We start from the raw sequence: 21,416 nt of genomic DNA on the forward strand, positions 1-21,416 counted from the left end.
AAACTGAACAGAAAGATGTCGTCGACGAGAAATGAAATCAACTCTGTAAGAACCTATACATGTCTGACGGAGTGACGTAAATCATCTGTGTGAGAACCTATACATGTCTGACGGAGTGACGTAAATCATCTGTGTGAGAACCTATACATGTCTGACGGAGTGACGTAAATCATCTCTGTGAGAACCTATACATGTCTGACGGAGTGACGTAAATCATCTCTGTGAGAACCTATACATGTCTGACGGAGTGACGTAAATCATCTCTGTGAGAACCTATACATGTCTGACGGAGTGACGTAAATCATCTCTGTGAGAACCTATACATGTCTGACGGAGTGACGTAAATCATCTCTGTGAGAACCTATACATGTCTGACGGAGTGACGTAAATCATCTCTGTGAGAACCTATACATGTCTGACGGAGTGACGTAAATCATCTGTGTGAGAACCTATACATGTCTGACGGAGTGACGTAAATCATCTGTGTGAGAACCTATACATGTCTGACGGAGTGACGTAAATCATCTCTGTGAGAACCTATACATGTCTGACGGAGTTACGTACCTTGGAATTGTTGTACAGCCAAGAACTGTACAATCAATACACTCCGGATCTACCTGTACCTTAGGTGTATGGTTTATTACACGGGACTTGGAACACTACCAGTAAAAGTTTCGGGGAGTTACGTACCTTGGTGTTATTAACAGGCAAACCTTGTCTCATCATGGACATTTCAAATCATTTGTTTCTCTTTCTCTGCTTCTGTTTAATGTCGTTTAAACAATCAGGACCTTCATAATATATTATGAAAACACGAATATATTATACTTTTGTTTGTTTGTTTGTTTTTTTGTTTTTGTTTAACGTCCTATTAACAGCCAGGGTCATTTAAGGACGTGCCAGGTTTTGGAGTATATTATACAGGTTCAGATTAACCTGCTATGGATTGCTATATACATGTAGATCTATCTTTGGTTTACTACATAGATCTGCTTTTGGGCCACTATATAGATCTCTGTCCTTGGGTTACTATATAGATCTGTCTTTGGGTTACTATATAGATCTGTCTTTGGGTAACTATATAGATCTGTCTTTGGGTAACTATATAGATCTGTCTTTGGGTTACTATATAGATCTGTCTTTGGGTAACTATATAGATCTGTCTTTGGGTTACTATATAGATCTGTCTTTGGGTTTCTATATAGATCTGTCTTTGGGTTACTATATAGATCTGTCTTTGGGTAACTATATATATCTATTTTTGGGTCCATATATATCTGTCTTTGAGTTACTATATAGATCTGTCTTTGAGTTATTATATAGATCTGTCTTTGGGTTACTACTAGTATATAGATATGTATCTAGGTTACTATATAGATCTGTCTTTGGGTAACTATATAGATCTATTTTTGGGTTATTATATAGATCTGTCTTTGAGTTACTATATAGATCTGTCTTTGAGTTATTATATAGATCTGTCTTTGGGTTACTACTAGTATATAGATATGTATCTAGGTTACTATATAGATCTGCCTTTGGGTAACTATATAGATCTGTCTTTGGGTTATATATAGATCTGTCTTTGGGTAACTATATAGATCTGTCTTTGGGTAACTATATAGATCTGTCTTTGGGTAACTATATAGATCTGTCTTTGACTTACTATATAGATCTGTCTTTGAGTTATTATATAGATCTGTCTTTGAGTTACTATATAGATCTGTCTTTGGGTAACTATATAGATCTATTTTTGGGTTATTATATAGATCTGTCTTTGAGTTACTATATAGATCTGTCTCTAGGTTACTATATAGATCTGTCTTTGGGTTACTATATAGATCTATTTTTGGGTTATTATATAGATCTGTCTTTGAGTTACTATATAGATCTGTCTTTGAGTTATTATATAGATCTGTTTTTGGGTAACTATATAGATATGTATCTAGGTTACTATATAGATCTGTCTTTGGGTTACTATATAGATATGTTTTTGGGTTACTATATAGATATGTATCTAGGTTACTATATAGATCTGTCTTTGGGTTACTATATAGATATGTATCTAGGTTATTATATAGATCTGTCTTTGGGTTACTATATAGATATGTATCTAGGTTACTATATAGATCTGCCTTTGGGTTAATATATAGATCTGTTTTTGACTTACTATATAGATCTGCCTTTGGGTTACTATATAGATCTGTTTTTGACTTACTATATAGATCTGTCTTTGGGTTACTATATAGATCTGTTTTTGAGTTACTATATAGATCTGTCTTTGGGTTACTATATAGATCTGTTTTTGGGTTACTATATAGATCTGTTTTTGGGTTACTATATAGATCTGTTTTTGGGTTACTATATAGATCTGTTTTTGGGTTACTATATAGATCTGTTTTTGGGTAACTATATAGATCTGTCTTTGGGTAACTATATAGATATGGTTTTGGGTTACTATATATATATCTGTTTTTAAGTTACTATATAGATCTGTCTTTGGGTTACTATATATATCTGTTTTTAAGTTACTATATAGATATGTCTGTTACTTACTGTCTGTTACTTACTGTCTGTTACTTACTACTTACTGTCTGTTACTTACTACTTACTGTCTGTTACTTACTACTTATTGTCTGTAACTGACGACTTACTGTCTGTTACTTACTGTCTGTTACTTACTACCTACTGTCTGTTACTTACTGTTTGTTACTTACTACTTACTGTCTGTTACTTACTACTTACTGTCTGTTACTTACTACTTACTGTCTGTTACTTACTGTCTGTTACTTACTGTCTGTTACTTACTATTTACTGTATGTTACTTACTGTTTGTTACTTACTACTTACTGTCTGTTACTTACTACTTATTGTCTGTTACTGACTACTTACTGTCTGTTACTTACTGTCTGTTACTTACTACTTACTGTCTGTTACTTACTACTTACTGTCTGTTACTTACTATTTACTGTCTGTTACTTACTACTTACTGTCTGTTACTTACTACTTACTGTCTGTTACTTACTACTTACTGTCTGTTACTTACTACTTACTGTTTGTTACTTACTACTTACTGTTTGTTACTTACTACTTACTGTCTGTTACTTACTGTTTGTTACTGACTACTTACTGTTTGTTACTTACTACTTATTGTCTGTAACTGACTACTTACTGTTTGTTACTTACTTCTTATCGTCTGTTACTTACTACTTACTGTCTGTTACTTACTGTTTGTTATTTACTTCTAACTGTTTGTTACTTATTTTTTTAACTGACTACTTACTGTCTGTTACTTACTACTTACTGTTTGTTGCTTACTACTTACTAACTGTTACTTACTTCTTACTGTCTGTTACTTACTGTTTGTTACTTACTGTTTGTTACTTACTTCTAACTGTTTGTTACTTATTGTTTTTAACTGACTACTTACTGTCTGTTACTTACTACTTACTAACTGTTACTTACTTCTTACTGTCTGTTACTTACTAACTGTTACTTACTACTTACTGTTTGTTACTTACTACTTACTGTCTGTTACTTACTGTTTGTTACTTACTTCTAACTGTTTGTTACTTATTGTTTTTAACTGACTACTTACTGTCTGTTACTTACTGTTTGTTACTTACTACTTACTGTTTGTTACTTACTACTTACTGTCTGTTACTTACTGTTTGTTACTTACTACTTAATGTATGTTACTTACTACTTACTGTCTGTTACTTACTACTTACTGTCTGTTACTTACTAACTGTTACTTACTACTTACTGTTTGTTACTTACTACTTACTGTCTGTTACTTACTGTTTGTTACTGACTACTAACTGTTTGTTACTTACTACTTATTGTTTTTAACTGACTACTTACTACTTACTGTCTACTGCTTACTGTCTAAGTGCCTACTGCCTACGCTGTCTACTGTTTGCTATTTACTTAAATCTGTCTGTGGGTAACTAAATACAAAATGTAGATCTGCCTGTGGGTTACTCTGCATAACTGTCTTTGGTTTACTATATAGATCTGTTTTTGGGATACTACATGTAGTTCTGTCTTTGGGTTACTAAATAGATCTGTTTTTGGGATACTACATGTAGTTCTGTATTTGGGTTATCACGTATATATGTGTTTTGGGTTAGTTATTAGATCTGTATTTGGGTTATCAAATGCTTATTAAACAGTTTTTGGGTAACCATATACATGTATACAGGTACATATATCTGTCATTGGGTTACTATAGAGATCTGTTTTAGGTTACTACATAGATCTGTCTTTTGGTTTCGTACAGCTGTTCCGACCTTCTAGGACTCGTCAGTGACGTTAGGGTAATCATACAGCTGTTTAGGTCTTTTAGGACTCGTCAGTGACGTTAGGGTCATCATAGAGCTGTTTCGGCCTCCTAGGACTATATAGTGATTTGTTGATTGTAATTGAATTTAAAGTGTTGATAGACTATAATTTTCAACATTAATCTGGAGATGAGTCCACACCTATAGCTAGTGATGGTATAATAGTTTAATTACCCTTCTACCACAATACCCTGTGTTATTCAACTCTCAGACCATCAGTTAATCATTACAGCTGTTGATTAACAATCTGTTTATACAACACGTGGTATAAACTCTGTACGCATTTTGATTGGCTAACACGGTGAACTTTGACACAACCTGCAAGTGTTATTGACGTCATCACTAATCTAATGACGTCACATCACCGGGTCCCGGACGTCACCGGTACACTTTATTTGCATACGCGAAATTATACTTGGCCACGTTTCCCTTTGATTCAAGCCGATATTATTGTGGTAGAAACAGGTCACACGTAAAGCTGGTGTCTTTTGTAACTTTTAAAAAATAACTTACTCGTGTGAAATAAATTCCATATCCAACAACCACTCGTTGTGTAACCTCTATTTAATATTCAACGTAGACTTGGCGTCATTATTAACTAAATGAAGTTTACTAGACAATGCTGCTACTGAATCAAACATTAAATAACTTCTGTAGAATAACGTGTGCCCACATGTTACCACACAAACCTAGTACAGACAATGGATACTTAAGTACTTTAACCCAAAAGTACAGATTTTAGAGAGTTCACTTTTTTACTTGTTCAACAAGGTACACAAACACGTTACGTGTATCATCAATACAATGCATTCTATGTATTGTTAAAATAACTTCAGAACGGAAATTATCGCACCACATTTATCACTAGGAAAACAATTTTGGCCTTCTTTTTTAATGTCAAAGCACTTTTACTTGCTTTATGTCTGCAATATCGCAAACAATATCGATTAGGGTGTGAATTGTTTACCTGATATTGTCAGTTATATAGATTAACACATTAATTTATTTCCATCAACACGAATTCAGGAAGTGCAGGCTTTAAAACTCGATAGATGGTTGTAATAAACTATAAAAAGGGTGTTTAAATTAATTTGCTCAAGAGCTTTTGAAATAATTGAAACCGGGGATTTGTGATTTTTTTTTAATTGTCTAATAGAATAGAACGAGTTTACCAACAGTGAGGCTTTGTTTAATTTCAATGTGATAAATCGCGGCATTGGGGAGTAAGGCGTTTCCTCATTGGACAGTTCGCTAAAGTAGGCGGGGTTTCATAACCTTTTAACTAAGAACACCGACTTGTTGTGTAATATGTTCAGGGTTTCCCAAGTAGGGAGAATTCAAACTTCCAGTGATAGAATGCAAAATAGACCGATTGTTTATATCAGCGGTTGATTAGTTACTTAAGAAATAATTAACGATGATTCGTGTATTGTTGCAGGATATACAGTACAACGAGGACGAGGATATTTTGCAATTAAATTAATAACGAAGGCAGCAGGCCTGAGTTATTAATTAAAATTGCAAAATATCCAAGTCCGAGTTGCATCTCCTGCAACAATACACGAGTCAAAGTTGATTACATTTGTATTTCTATTCTACCATGTACTGTTTAGTTCTGAGATCTACCTCTTTCTAATAGAAAAACGTCAAAGAAACCCCGGGAAAACCTTGTAATTTATTTCTTGAGTATTGCATTATTTTGTTCATGAAATATACATTTCTTTACAGGCACTACAGTACTACAACCAAGAACATCTATCATATGGCATTGATATTTTGAAATTAAAAAAATAAGGGGGATGAAAAAAAAGCGGCCTTCGTAAAATGAGCAAAGACTAACTCATTAGCCCACTCGGCTACAGTAACCGTACTATTCCTGCGTAAATATTGGATACATAACATTATATTTACATTTTCACTTCGCTCCGCCTCAATGAACATAGTAAACTCAGATCACTTCATTTCCCGTTGAAGATTTTGGGTCGTGTGCTTCTGTTCTGAGAGACGAATCACTTTCTTGCCGGCGTGTGAATACATTCACTGAGTTTACAATGGCGATCGAGTTCTGTACCGCCTCCGACTTGAATGCACTTTCACTTTGTGAATTGTGTAACATTGTTATAAACGTATATGAACACAAGTGGAATAGCCGCTTTATGTGCTAATAAAAATGCCAGTATAATGCAGACAGTTTATAAAACAGGATCTGACAGAACACTGACACTATCGATAGCACATGACCTACGTAGCGCAGTAGGTCTAACGTTAGCTGTATCTCGAATGCCATGCTTAATACCATTTCAGTGGTCATAGAAAATAAAGCTCAATTTAAACACTTTTTAACAACACAAAACGTAGCAGAAGTATGCTATATCGAGAACAGGGACACATTATTGTCGTAATTTGACTCAATCTAAACATGGAGGACACAAGTTTCCGGCCGTCGAATACCGCCAATTTTCAAATCAATGTTTCTTTACTTACTATTATCAGAATTTACATCCCAAAACGCCAGTGCGACAATGAAATCCAATATTTCAAGAAAACCATGTATATCACCAGCTAACCCTGCGACTAAAATCCACATTGTTACACTTTTTCTCGAGCTCTGAATATCCCGGCTATTAGACTGCATCACATCATTTTTTTAACCGAGTCCCTGTGTCTCGAATGACCAAATCACATACATACTATACTGTCAACACTGTACTTTAAATTCGTATTTATATGGGTATTGCTAAGTTTTTATTATACAATATCATAAATATTTGTTATAAATGAATATTTTACATTGTACCTTAAAAATATCGTATCTATGTGTATCAACATCGTTAATAATCAAAACGTGTATGGCACTATATTTACATTTGGATGGCAAAGCCATGATATAAACAAACTAAACAAATTTGCAGTCTATGAGAGTATAACTGACACCCAAAGCGTGACACCATTCTATGCATAACTGACACCCAAATCGTGCATTCAGGTGTTATTCATACGCGACCGGATCCCCCGGAACTACTTGCAACCAATGTAAACAAATGGCATCTTATCATTGCTCATCATGCTATCGGATAGAGTACGAGACCAGAAAACAAATCTTCAAATGTAAAACGAAAATAAAGGTAAGAATGGTTAACAATCACGAAAATGGAAATAAAACAAGATTTAATAAACACATATATTGACAGATATTTGTTCGGGGGCCAGAGTGGAAAATCATTACACACCACATTGTTTGCGCGCCACCGCCATCCAGTGTTTGAATGACAAAAATTTTGAAACCCGACACATCATGTTTATGTCAAATCATAAGAACGAGGCTTCTCCCCGGTCGTACAATAGAACAGTTTCTTCTTCACAAAAGAAAGCACCAAGTGGTGCATTATCGTGTCTAACGCATCCTAAACTTGAAACAGCCATGGTACCCGTCACAAGCAACGTTGTCGCTGAAGCTCGTCTAACTCCCTCGGCCACTGTCACTTCTCTCATTGGTCATATCCCTGACACCGGTGCTGTTGTAGCTACTATAAACTGTAATCAGGTTTCCATGCAATCAAAGAACATGTTTACATCTGGTTTTTTGGCGAATTCCACTTTCTCCCACTGCACATTCAACTTTCATAGCTAAACTCTGTCAATGCTGTCAGCCGTTGCGTGCGCGTGGTGACGGGTGAAATTTCCATCCGCATAATTGTTCCGGATGGTAAATTAAAAAAAAAAATCCGAAATCGTTAACAAACTGAATAATTCATCCGTATATTCTGAAATACTGACTACCAATATTATTGATATTGTTATTAAAATAATTCATGATGTTTTCAGTATTTTTTTAATTATTTCCATGCACTATTTTTTTTTATTTTGTTTTGCCAATCAGCACGTGAATCACAATAGGCTGTTCAATTTGTTGACCTCTGACAATGGAAACGTCGGTAAAAGTCAGATTTCAAATTATAATGAAAATTAAAGTTGAAATCGAAAAGAAACTAATATAGAAAACGTAAATATAAGCATTAAACTGTCTTTTTATGGATTATATGGTCTATATAGATGCCAGAGCTTTGCAGACAATCATTTCATAATGCGCGCTAGCGCATTATGAAGATTGTCTGCAAAGCTCTGGCATCTATATAGACCATATAATCCATAAAAAGACAGTTTAATGCTTAAATATTTTGTGTTGCCTTGGCGACGAGAATAGTTTCCACTACTGTGCGCACATGTACGATAAGTATAACAATGTTACAAAGTGACGCAATTACGTCACACTGTTGCGACCGAATTTTGCAATCTGGTGGCGAAGTTTTAAATTTGGTTAACGTAAATATAAGGATTGATTGTTAATTTTGTTGCTTGCATGGACTGATGAAGGGAAGTAAACCTCGTGCAAATGAAGTGAACTGCGAAGCATATTGGAAAATAATACATGGTTTTAAACCAATCAAAACTGGCGTTGCATATCAAACATGGTAGAATAGGAAACATTTTGCATGTTATAATCAAAGTACTGAAAGTACTGAAATGCAAAAGGTTAAAGATTAATAGCCTTGAAAGGAAAATATATGTGAAGCATTTTTACAGATAATTCTGTTTATTTGTTAAATTTTTCTGTGGTTTATACTGTATAAAAATCCTATTCCAAACTGAAATCAAAAGGATATTTAACTTGTTTTCACTCCAGACTAAATATTTTCGTAAGATGGCCGAATCGCTATCTGTATCTTCGACGATGCTGTCCAAATCCTCTCGCGCAGGTGCTGAAACCGCTGTAGGATGATGGGGGCGGGATCACGGCCAAGGTTGTTAGCACTCACAATTAATTATGTAAATGTTAAACTTGGGCACTAAACCCTTAATCTCAGCCCACATCTCTTCTACTCTATTGTCGCTTCGGGAGATGACAAAGAGAGCATCACTAGGACGTTAGTACTTGTGAAAATACTTGACCAAATATAAGGATTGCCGCAATGCGTATTTTTCTTGAGCGTATATTCAATATGAACAAATTGTAAAGGAGGTTTAGTTTTGTTTTTCCATTTTGTTTGGTCATGTGGTGAAATCAATTAGGGCCAGTGACAATAAATTTTCTTTTGTCTCTCTATGTGTTTTAATCGTTTTGTTTGTGAAAGAGGAGGGGACAAAACCTTGATATATTCTTAAAGTGGTTGGTATAAATTGTGGCTGAATTGTAGTCGTTTCATTTGATGGATACATTCAATTGATTTTTGGCCAACATGTGATAGCTAATCAAAATTATCGGATTACCAAACTGAATAGCTGTTCATTATCAAACTCTCTAAACAAGCGGGTACATGTACTTATCAATTAGTGATAATAAGTTTGTTGTTCTTTTCCGAATCAGATAACAGCAGCTGGTGGCGTTAGGTATGCTTGGATAATCTCACATAATCTCATCACTATCACTAATTAAGGTATAGTACAAACAACCGAACACAAATCTATTGAGTAATGAGTACATCGTATTGAATTACATGAATTAAACACAATTCAGCAAACTGAATGTTGACTATATGTTCGCGAAATCTGTTGATTGGCAGTAGTCTGCCGATGGTACGGGACCGGGCGTTCCAGAGATGCGTTATTAAAGCTTTATAAATCAATGATCAAGCCTTTTGAAATTACACGTATTTATCTTATCATGATAAAGGTTAAACACTTTACCTGCATCATGACTCTCGGTATTTCGAAAAGAAAAATGTTTGCTATCAATCAGCGAACTTCAAGCATGACTGCCGTGTCAGCTAAAGGAAAGTAACTCCGATAGGTCAAAGTTGCACATTTCCTACAGTCTTAGCCCCTCGTCATTTTCTACAAAACCTACGTCGGCAGACGAAGGTGAGGTGTTCTGTATGACACCCCAACAGGCAAAGGATTGATTCAGTAAAGCTTATTTTGAGAAACTATATATAATAAATGTTGTATGTGTACTTTAATATTGTAAACAACAGGTATCTGGATTACATTTTTTTAAAAACATTTTTTCATTCCGGTAGTGTATTTTAACTATAGAAATATTTCTAGCTATATCAATGCAGTTTCGTATATCGAAATCAAATAATTTGTTGCCATTTTATACAAAAACCCGCCGCTAGATGGGGTAGCGGTAAACTTACTTTTATAAGTAAACTTACATAGTGTCTCAATTGCGTTTGATGCATATGCAAACAAATAGGAGGCAGAAATAGAAGAGGCTGGTTAAGAACGATTGAACAGAAAGGTGATGACATTAGGCCACAGGCCTTTGAAGAGGTCTTTCCTTAAAAAACATAATATTTCTCAATCGAAACAAGTTGGACCAAGATGTCGAATATTCCTGACTACAATATCGCTTTGGCTTGAATTATTCGAGTACACATGCAAAAAACTTTTTGTAAACAACACCTAGTGGGCCCATACAATGCTACATATGGTCATATGGAATTCGTGCCCTATGGATGCTATTATCAATTGAAATTTCACATGAACACGTAACAGACCTGGCTACAAATCTCGGGAAAGGTAAGCGTCTTAGCTCAGTTTAGACAACACGCACCAGATTAGTCTAGGTTAAATCTAAGTCAATTCCAGGTAAAATCTGGGTCAAATCTAGACCATACGACCTTCTTACAATGAGAACCGAAATAATAATTCGAAACGTTAAAAGGCCCAGATCTCTCAGACCACGGTTTTATTTCCTTACCATATTTCTACTTTTGTGATTCATGGTTTTAGTTAAAGGGTCCTCTAAATAGCAAATCCAGTAATATTTATGAAATTTTAAAATAAATCACTACTATGGGACAATTTAACAGAGGTAACTTGATCATTTACTAGTATGTACCATGGCTAATTTGTCAAGCTGTTTCTTAATTTTGACAAAACAAGAAAGATGCATGTTTCAGGGGAACATAACTAGCTTATTTGTATCACATATATTGCACAAAATAACCATGCCGTTATACCCCTTCTATTTTGACCTTGAAATGCAAATGGCGGCTGTGAATATTTTCACACAAATGTGGCATATAGAGAGGCATTTCAAAAATGCATCAAAAATGTTTTATTAGACACTATGAACATTATGAACAATTTTCCGATTGCTAAGATTTAGATGAAAGTTGCATATTTCTTAAAAAAAAAAAAAAGGTCCCAATCCACAGTTAAACTATTTGTCCTTAAATTTTGTTTATACGTTTCAACTGTTAAATCCGGTCAAACAAAAGCTCCTATTTTGTGCTATAGACACTTAGGAGCGTAACAGCATGACTATTTTCAGGTTTAGTTATCTGTTTGTTTGACTTGTAAGTATGCCATGGTACATCTTACCATTAAGTAATTTTATAGAAGAAACTTTCAGCACCTACAGCAAATTATTAATGATTTTGAGAAACTACATTTCGAGACCTACATTTTGGTATACTGCAAATTTATCCGCATTTATTCGCTTTTCAAGTTCAACATTATTCTCCTATATTGATGACCCTTAAATAGACGAATACATTTCCACACCAATAATTTTCAAGAAGCCAACAGATATTTTTTACATGGACATAGGGATTGCATTTAGAAAATCAATCTTAGCCATTAGGGCAGGTATATATATATACAGTTTCGTAAGTACCTATGAATTAGTGGTTATATATACTCGCCCTATATTTGTTCCAGTATGTTCTGGTAAAAAGTTCGAAGAGTGAATCCTACTAGCTAAACAACACAGTTGTCGATGTGAGAATTATCGATCAGTATCAATGTGAAAGGTAGCTCATGTATCTATTCATGACTTATAACTGTAATGCCGCAGAATCGATATAGTTGAAGTAATAAACTGTATTAGGGATTTACTTCAGTACCTCTGTCTATTCAAATAACAGGTGTGTCGTACGGTCTATTTGTTGATTAAATGAATTACATAAAATGATTTTTCTCTCGAAAAATGCCATTAAGATAATCGAACGGTATCAAAGAAATCTCTGATGAGTCATTTAATTTACATTGATCGGATAGTTCAGTTCGTGTCGCTTGTATCGGATGATGAATTTTCTGTCGTGAACGTGTCTAATACGTATAAAATATATGGATTGGGAGGGGAGGGGGGTGGCGAGAGGTGATCTATCCTTGGGTTATATTTCTCCGTGGCGCTTACCCCCATCTTAGACTTGACTCTTTATCTTAAACAGATTTATAGATATACAATTTTGAATTGTCTGATTATCTAATTTTTTTTTTTTTTTTTTAGATATGTACCATTTTCGAAAAGTTGTATATGTACATTTATATAAATACACCGTTTAATAAAATGGCCCTATTCAATTCAATTTTGGTGTTTGTTGCTTACTTTAGTTGTACAGGTCTAACAAGCGTACCATGGTCATTCATAAAAACATATAAAATATAAAATAATCTAAATGTCTTATTTCATATATACAATGTAATATAGTAATACAAATTAGGAAGGAAGACTATCTTATGAATTGTATCCTGACCTAGTCTTGAACTCATGATCTAAGGCACCTAATCACCTAGCCAGAAATACCCGCAGCATACACCACTGTGACACATAAATAGTGATGGTCGATCCGATACCCTGACATAAATCATAGAAACAAATCGTCTATTATAGCATATATCTAGATATGTACAATTGTATATCAATTCGTATACATTGTCGAAATTCAGTGGACGATTTGCCACTATGACTTTATCGAAGGCTTCCTGCATATCACTAAAACAACACAAAAATGTAGTAATTGCTTCATTAGGAGATTAGTTATTTTCAGAGAAATGCCACCTACTTCTCGAATGTTAAACAAGCCACATTACCTCGTAGGTGGTGTGGATAAAAAATCATTTTGGAACAAAGGAGCTTCATATCAACCGATATGGCGGATGGTTTCCTCGAAAGATGTCAAATAAGCAATGCTGCATTTTGAGTAGGTCTACGACTAAGAGCTCATAATTCTGAAACACATGTTATTCCAAAAGACTTTTCAAGAAATCAGTGTTTGGATTAAAATATATTACTACATTACGTTGAATAAAACGTTTGAATTCACTGAAGCATTGATGTCAGCATTTTCCAGATTCATTGGGGTATGAACATTTTTTTTGCAAACTGTATGAATCCGCTGTATTTCAAACCAAAAACACGTTTTATGTACAATTTTACACTTTGAATAAGGAATTCATTTGAACAAATCAATACGCAACGTTAATGGTCGTATTTCTTTTCGCGCCATTTACGTTTTTAATACAGAGGAATGAGAAGAAAAACTCAACCAATCAGAAAGCTGTATTCTGCATACAAACAATGGAAAAATAATCATTTAATGGTATAACAGTACATTCGTGGTTCCATAAAAACCACGAAAACGACGAAAGTTTATACACAACGAAAGTTTAATGTTATAAATGTATAGTAAGATAAAAATTGTTATGGATGTGTTAATCCTGAGATGATATTTAGATTCTCAGCCTGGTACTTTATAGCAGTAATCGTAGCACGTGACAACTTACTGTTTGGTCAATTAAAAGATATATATGTAAACATACATAACGTCAATTAACTATTGACGCTTTGGACACAAATCACTCAAAACAATGGCTAGCTGTCATATATCTGTTAGTGACAAATATACATGTATGTCATTTGGGAATTCCTGCAGATACTTGGTTGTACTAGTATCACTTCATCATTATCAAAGTCCTTGAAGGTGGTGTTTAGATTCTATTGTCACTGAAATTACGCTAAAACGTATATTTCAACCTCACACATACAAAAGTTCACTTTGACAAGTTTCATGATTTTTACATAGCGTCCATAAACAGGGATCTGGCACTTGAATGTTTCGAACCTCGTGGTGCTCAATGTCGGTCCTGTGTTGTAACATTCGGTGAAGGGACCACCAGAGACCTGGGCAACGCTGATACTGACATTTGTCAGATTAGTACCTCCTAAAACATTACACACAACAGGATATTAAAAAGAAATGTTGATTTCAAATGTGGTAACTGATGCAGTAAGGGACAGCTAAAAAACGTGGAGGTTACCATTGGAAAGCTGTCATCGTCATGTAAATGAAATGAACAGTAATTATAACTCAAAATAGATTAAAACAACATGTTTGTTTACACGACTACCATCAAACAAAGATAATAAGAATCACCGAGATAATCGGGTCGCTCTGTTTGCCGATTTGCATTTGTAACACACAACAGACCATGTAACGTCGTTCAAAGGACAGTACATAGTCTTCGTCATTAGCTGGTAACCATGACCTAAACTTACAACGTAAACAGCATGATCTAAACTTACAACGTAAACAGCATAATCTAAACTTACAACGTAAACAGCATGATCTAAACTTACAACGTAAACAGCATGATCTAAACTTACAACGTAAACAGCATGATCTAAACTTACAACGTAAACAGCATGATCTAAACTTACAACGTAAACAGCGTGATCTAAACTTACAACGTAAACAGCATAATCTAAACTTACAACGTAAACAGCATAATCTAAACTTACAACGTAAACAGCATGATCTAAACTTACAACGTAAACAGCATGATCAAAACTTACAACGTAAACAGCATGATCTAAACTAACAACGTAAACAGCATGATTTAAACTTACAACATAAACAGCATAATCTAAACTTACAACGTAAACAGCGTGATCTAAACTTACAACGTAAACAGCATGATCTAAAATTACAACGTAAACAGCGTGATCTAAAATTACAACGTAAACAGCGTGATCTAAACTTACAACGTAAACAGCATAATCTAAACTTACAACGTAAACAGCATGATCTAAACTTACAACGTAAACAGCATGATCTAAACTTACAACGTAAACAGCATGATCTAAACTTACAACGTAAACAGCATGATCTAAACTTACAACGTAAACAGCATGATCTAAACTTACAACGTAAACAGCATGATCTAAACTTACAACGTAAACAGCATGATCTAAAATTACAACGTAAACAGCATGAACATAAACGGAACTAGGATAAATGGAACTAGGAACAAGTTCCGAGTTTCGCTAAGATAAACGGAACTCGGAACCAGTTCCGAATTCCGTTTAAGAAAAACGGAACTAGGAACCAGTTCCGACGAACTTCCGAGAGTTCCGTTTAAGAAAAATGGAACTGCAATGTATTAGCTTTACGGGACTTGGTCCCAGTTCCGAGTTTCGTTTAAGATAAACGGAACAAGGAACCAGTTTCCAAATTCCTTAAAGAAAATATTCTACGTACTTTATCTCAATATAAGACCCGAATCTGAAAAAGAAATGATGTCAATGAGTGTAAGGACACTTATCAGTCAGGTATAAACTTTACGGGACTTGGTCCTTGATCCCAGTTCCGTTTAACATAAATGAAACTAGAAACCAGTTCCGAGTTCCGTTGAACGGAAGTAGGAACCAGTTCCGAGTTCCTTTTAAGATAACTAGGAACCAATTCCGAGTTCCGTTTAAGTAAAACGGAACTACAATGTATTAGCTTTACGTGTTTTGGTCCCAGTTCCGAGTTCCGTTTAAGAAAAACTGAAATACTATGTATTAGCTTAATTAGTTTTGGTCCCAGTTCCGAGTTCCGTTTAAGAAAAACGAACTACTATGTATAAACTTTACGGGACTTGGTCCCAGTTACGAGTTCCGTTTAAGATAAACGGAACTCGGAACTGGTTCCTAGTTCCGTTTATCTTAAACGGAACATGGGACTTGTTTCCGAGTTCCGTTTTACTTAAACGGAACTCGGAACTCGGAACCAACTTCAGGCTCCCTCTAAACTGACAACGTAAACAGCAGCGGCAGCTTACAGCTAAGCTGTATGAGCGTGATGATTTTAATCTCCTATTTATTGAATTTCTATTTCTAGATAGCTACATTCCTGTTTCCCCCTCTACCTACGTTATTTACATGTCCAAGTTGATTCCACATTAAAAGATGTTGCTCCAATTTGCATGATTTCCGTGACTGATGTCGGCTACTGACTGAGAAATCATCAACACAAGGTTTCGAGTGACACAGGTTGACGAAGATCATGTTATGGTCGATATCATGATCTCATTTGGAAATATTTTATTTCCTTCAACGTCAAGATGTCGGACGTGTTGTTGATGCCTAGTGGTTCAATTAACGTCACGATGTCGGACGTGTTGTTGATGCCTAGTGGTTCAATTGTCACCACCCTAATTCACATTTTGAGAATATGACTTAAAATCGATTTTGCTTAGATTTATATGGCGGGCATCATCGATGAAGCTTACGTACCTAGAGCACCTGGGATGCCAGAACCATTTTTTGCCAATACTAGAAATAAGCTCATCTAACGTGTAGACTACATTTAAAGTTACTATTCTATATGCATTAGATGCTTTTTATTTTCGAGGTCATGTTTATTCTAAATATTTTGAAAACAGAATGAATCCTCTACTGAAGTAAACATTTTAGTAATTTATGTGGAGACCACTTATCTTTCCCATTTTTTTCAGCCATAATTAAAGATGATTAGAAAATCCCCCCCTTTCTAGTAGCAATATATATACAGTATCTCAGAGAGTACTATGTTTCTTTAATACAGTTTTCAATGCCGATAAAGACAGTCTCTTTCCCTTTTCTGGCATGCTATATAAATATTGGTTAATTACTAAAATTACTAAATTTGTCAAAAACAACTATACTTTTTCACATTCCCATAATGCATGAATTATTGTTTCATTCTCGGTATTACAATGGTAACAGAATGGACTATCAGCTAGGCCTATTTTATAGAGATGTTAGTCTGTAGTTTAAATGTATTGCTGTATTCTGAACTGAAGCCACTGTAATTTTGTATTTTTACAAATTTTGAACCGTGTTGAGTATATCTTTCTCCATATATTTTCAGCAAAATCGAACAATTCTTCCCATTTCCTCTTCCCAGTAGATGTTACATGTATGTTATTTTTTCACAGCCAGTTATAAAATTCTTGATCTTTGATTGAACCAATAATTATCATTATTGCATTTTTGCCAGTGAAATATAGAAATTTATCAAACTAATAAAACTTATATTATCACTGCAACGATGAGCAGTGAAAAGATAAGATTTTGCAGTGAAAATATAAGTTTTCCGTTTTTGACCAATCAGAGCGGACCTTTGTATTCACCTTGTTGAAGCGGATATAGATAAATTGGTTATTTTGCTGTATTTCTGAAATTTTCGGACTAGTTTTTGACTAAACACTCACTTGACGTTAGCTATTCATGCACAGATTCCCCTATAACAGCAGAAAACACTTAAATTGCGTTGATCAGTCCTTTCAAAATGGCGCCGTCAAGTTGACGTGAAGTAACGTCACACAGAGATGACGTCATTACTGATTCCCGCTTTTTTTGACACTATTGATTTTTCGATGTTTTTAATTTTGATTTTAAGTTTATGTAATGCAATAAAAAGAAAATTGAATGGTTTCCTCTATTTACTCCTATTTTCATGTGATGCTAGTGTAAGTTTTTATGCACTTCTTCTGCATAGCCTTGTTTACCGGGGTGATCAGTTCTTATATGGTTACTGGTATCTTAGCTTGGTAAACTTTTTGAAAATGGTAATGTTAGTGTTTTTATTGTAAAGGTTATAGCCTTTCTTCTGCCTTGTTTGAGGATCATCCATTCTCTGTTAATATATTTAATCTTCTCAAAATTAAGTTAGATACAGATTTATATGTCTTATATGTCGGTCCTCAGTTTATGCTTGATCATTTCTTATATTGTTTCTAAGTTAGATAGGAAGTGGTGTTTGCAGAGTTATTTATTTTGTCAAAGACCCTGGCAATAAATCAGTATTATTACAACAATAAAAATGAGAGACATTATCCATTAACCCAAGTACAGATTAATTTATTTCTTTATTAAATTCATCATAGTCCATTGTCGTATTATCATGTACCCTTCACCCTCTTATTTAACTGCACATGATATGATCTGCTCTGATTCTAATCTACATTTCCTTTAATTACCTATATATCTCATTCTTTGTTTCTTTCTTTTTTAAAAAAAAAAGTACATATCACAGATATTTAGCAGCTCTGCTATATAAAGTATAATATCTAATATAGTGTTGAATTGTAACTAATGATAAGGAATTGAATGATTGTGTGTATGTGCTGTCAAAAACTTTTAAAAATGAAAAAAAAAATCAACAAGAAAATGCCATTTATTTATATATTATAGTGCCAATATTGAAATCTGTCAAACATTTTGTAAATTACGTCTACATCACTTTTGATTTCTTTCGATTATAATGAATAAGTGTACAATCAAAAAAGGCTTATTTATACGCTTTAGGACAATCTAAACAGCAAATCCAGTCAAAACAGTGATTTTTCACAAGCCTATGAATTCCTACTATTATACAATTTAACAGAATTGACTTGATTAACTTTTAGTATGTATCATGGCAAACCCAGGGCCTTGCTGTTGACATGTAATGTGTTAAGCTGTTTGTAAATTTCAACAAAACATGTGAAAAATGCATGTTTCAGGGGTATATAATTAGCTCATCTGTATCGCATATATTGCACAAAATAGCCATACAGTTTTGCTCACAAGAGTCTAAAGCACTAAATAGTAGCATTGGTTTGACCAGATTTGACTTATACTATGTATTAACACTGTTTTTGTTTTTTACATTGAAATGCAAACGGCGGTTTTGAATAATACACACAAATATGGCACATAAGAAGGTATTTCAAACATCAAAAATGCTCTTATTAGACACCATGAAGAATTCCAGACATGGCAAGAAGACTGTTATGAAAAAAATGTTAAATCGTTGAGTTTGGGGTGAAATTTATTTCTGGAAATGACCACAAACTCCCCTGTTTAACAATTTGTCTGAATGTGGTAATTTTTACTATGATCAGATGTCTTATAATTATGATATAGGATCATTTTTATTGATTTAAATGCCTCCCTCTATGCCATATTTGTGTACTCTATAATTCACAGTCGCCATTTGCATGCTACGTCTTACCACAAAGTAACTCTATAGAAAAAACTGTTAGCATCTTCAGCAAATTATTAATAGTTGTAAGAAAGTACATGTCGAAACAAACATTTTGGTATATTTCATGACTATTTTTTAGCAATTTTAATATATTTATTCGTGTTTGAAATACAGTATTATTCTCCTAGTTAGGTGACCCTTAACGTTCTGTCTAATGAACTTGTCTCGATAGAGAGATAAACAGTATACTGTAATTGTAAAAGTGTATATACCTGATGGGTCATCTTCCCTTTGGAGTACAGCTACATCTGTGACAAGATATTTTTCCAGTAGATCAACCTGCCACCACTCCAAGGCCACGGACGCCGTACATGAACAAGAATCGTCGGGTTTGACAGCAACAGGATACCTGCTGCCATCCACTGCCTGAAAAGCCTGGTATATTCCCGACCAAGGCGGGAATGTTGAAGACTGAACCGCTGACTTTCCTTCGGCCACATTGCCATATTTACCTGTGTAATAGACAGTGTAATGTATATAAATAAGGAGAATTTTTGATGAGAATCACGAATACTTAATTCATAATGAAAATTACAATGACAATATTGTTAGGAAAAGAAACCCTTTTTATTACTAAATTCCGTGTCACGGCATTAAAGGCAAAGTCTATTAGTTTAAAGTCATAAACTAAATTGTTATGCTTAAAGAAAGCGTAGACTATCTCATGAAAGACCGATACCTTTTAGTTCATAGTATCGAACGCTCTCGGAAACCGTGGTCGGGAACATATCGTCCATTCTTGTGTCCCAACCTACACACTGTCCATCCTTGTAGAACACAGATATACAGCCAAACTGGTCAAAACACTCTTGCGCACACTCAGGTAAACTTGACACGTCAAATTTCGACAATACGCCGCCGTTGGGTAAAATATTGTCGTATCTGCTATCAGCGTGGAAACAGTTATGTTGGAATTCTTATATGAAAAACAAGTTAAAGTAATTATTTTGTTTTGTGCTCAAAGGTGTAAAATAAGGAATTAAAATGGTTGAATAAATTTTAGAAAGAAATAAGATAAAGTACAATCAATCTGTCTATTGTTTTAAATAAATTAAAACGTATAAAACAGTTATAAAGACTTATACCTAATGTTCACCGTATCATTGTAATTGAAAGAATAGTCTTTCCAATATTTGATTTTTGTACAACATATTTACTTACCTGCTAGCACTAATGTAACACAGAACATCCCTAATACGTACATGTTGGACAGATTATACTTGTACGTATGGCGCAACAACACAAATGTTTTAACTTAGTTGCATGTAGGAAACGGGACCAGAGAACGTTTCTATAAGATATGCCATGATCTATCCACTAATACCATCATATAAACAACACTCCTGTATAAATATGTGAAGGTAGTTACTCAACCGGACTCATTACTATTGATTTACATCTAAGGCTTGTCACACCTCGGCTGGTATAGGAACGTTGACTTTCGAATGAGACAGAACAATATTCTCTACTCTTACCTAAGGCGATTCAGATATGTTGAATGCATGTAGATTGCAACGCTCCAGAATGTGTTATAATATTTTTGAATTTAAAGAAGGCAACCAACATTTATTCGCTGAAGAATCGGTGAAGAGTTGAATATTCTAAGAAACTTCAAAATGTGTGTGTAAGCCTTCACACAAAAATAAAATAACATTGGTGGTTATATTTTCGAGGACAACCCATTTCGTCGTCAAAATAAATTTACCTTATAATCACCCTATTGTGTCTTGTAAAGTATGATTGCTACCTCACTGAACAACACCCGAGGTTCTTTTATTTATTTCTTTTATTTATTCATTTATTTACATTTACAAAGTCACTTATCTGTGTTCTGTTAAATGTCTTTCGAGACTCGACTGTGTACGCCTTTAATTCTCACGAATAGTTTCCTCACTACATATGATATTATAGGCTAAGGTGTAATGATTATTCCAATGGTGGACTACATTGCTCCGCTTCTCACAAGAACAATGGTATTACTGTTATGTTAGATTATCTCCACTTCTCACAA

The 21,416-nt window shown here is 34.4% G+C and overlaps 1 protein-coding gene across 1 annotated transcript; it reads right to left on the reverse strand.

The window, feature by feature from the left end:
• Positions 1-13,783: 13,783 nt before the first annotated feature.
• Positions 13,784-19,999, reverse strand: LOC117341745 (fucolectin-6-like). The gene is made up of 4 exons (XM_033903611.1): positions 19,995-19,999; positions 19,914-19,918; positions 19,618-19,857; positions 13,784-14,294 (listed from the first exon to the last, which is right to left on the reverse strand). The coding sequence occupies exons 1-4, from the start codon at positions 19,997-19,999 to the stop codon at positions 14,083-14,085; spliced, it is 462 nt and encodes a 153-aa protein (XP_033759502.1). The 3' UTR covers positions 13,784-14,082.
• Between the last annotated feature and the right edge of the window lie 1,417 nt (positions 20,000-21,416).

This window comes from Pecten maximus, chromosome 2, assembly GCF_902652985.1.
Source record: "Pecten maximus chromosome 2, xPecMax1.1, whole genome shotgun sequence".
In the NCBI taxonomy this organism is placed as follows: domain Eukaryota; kingdom Metazoa; phylum Mollusca; class Bivalvia; order Pectinida; family Pectinidae; genus Pecten; species Pecten maximus.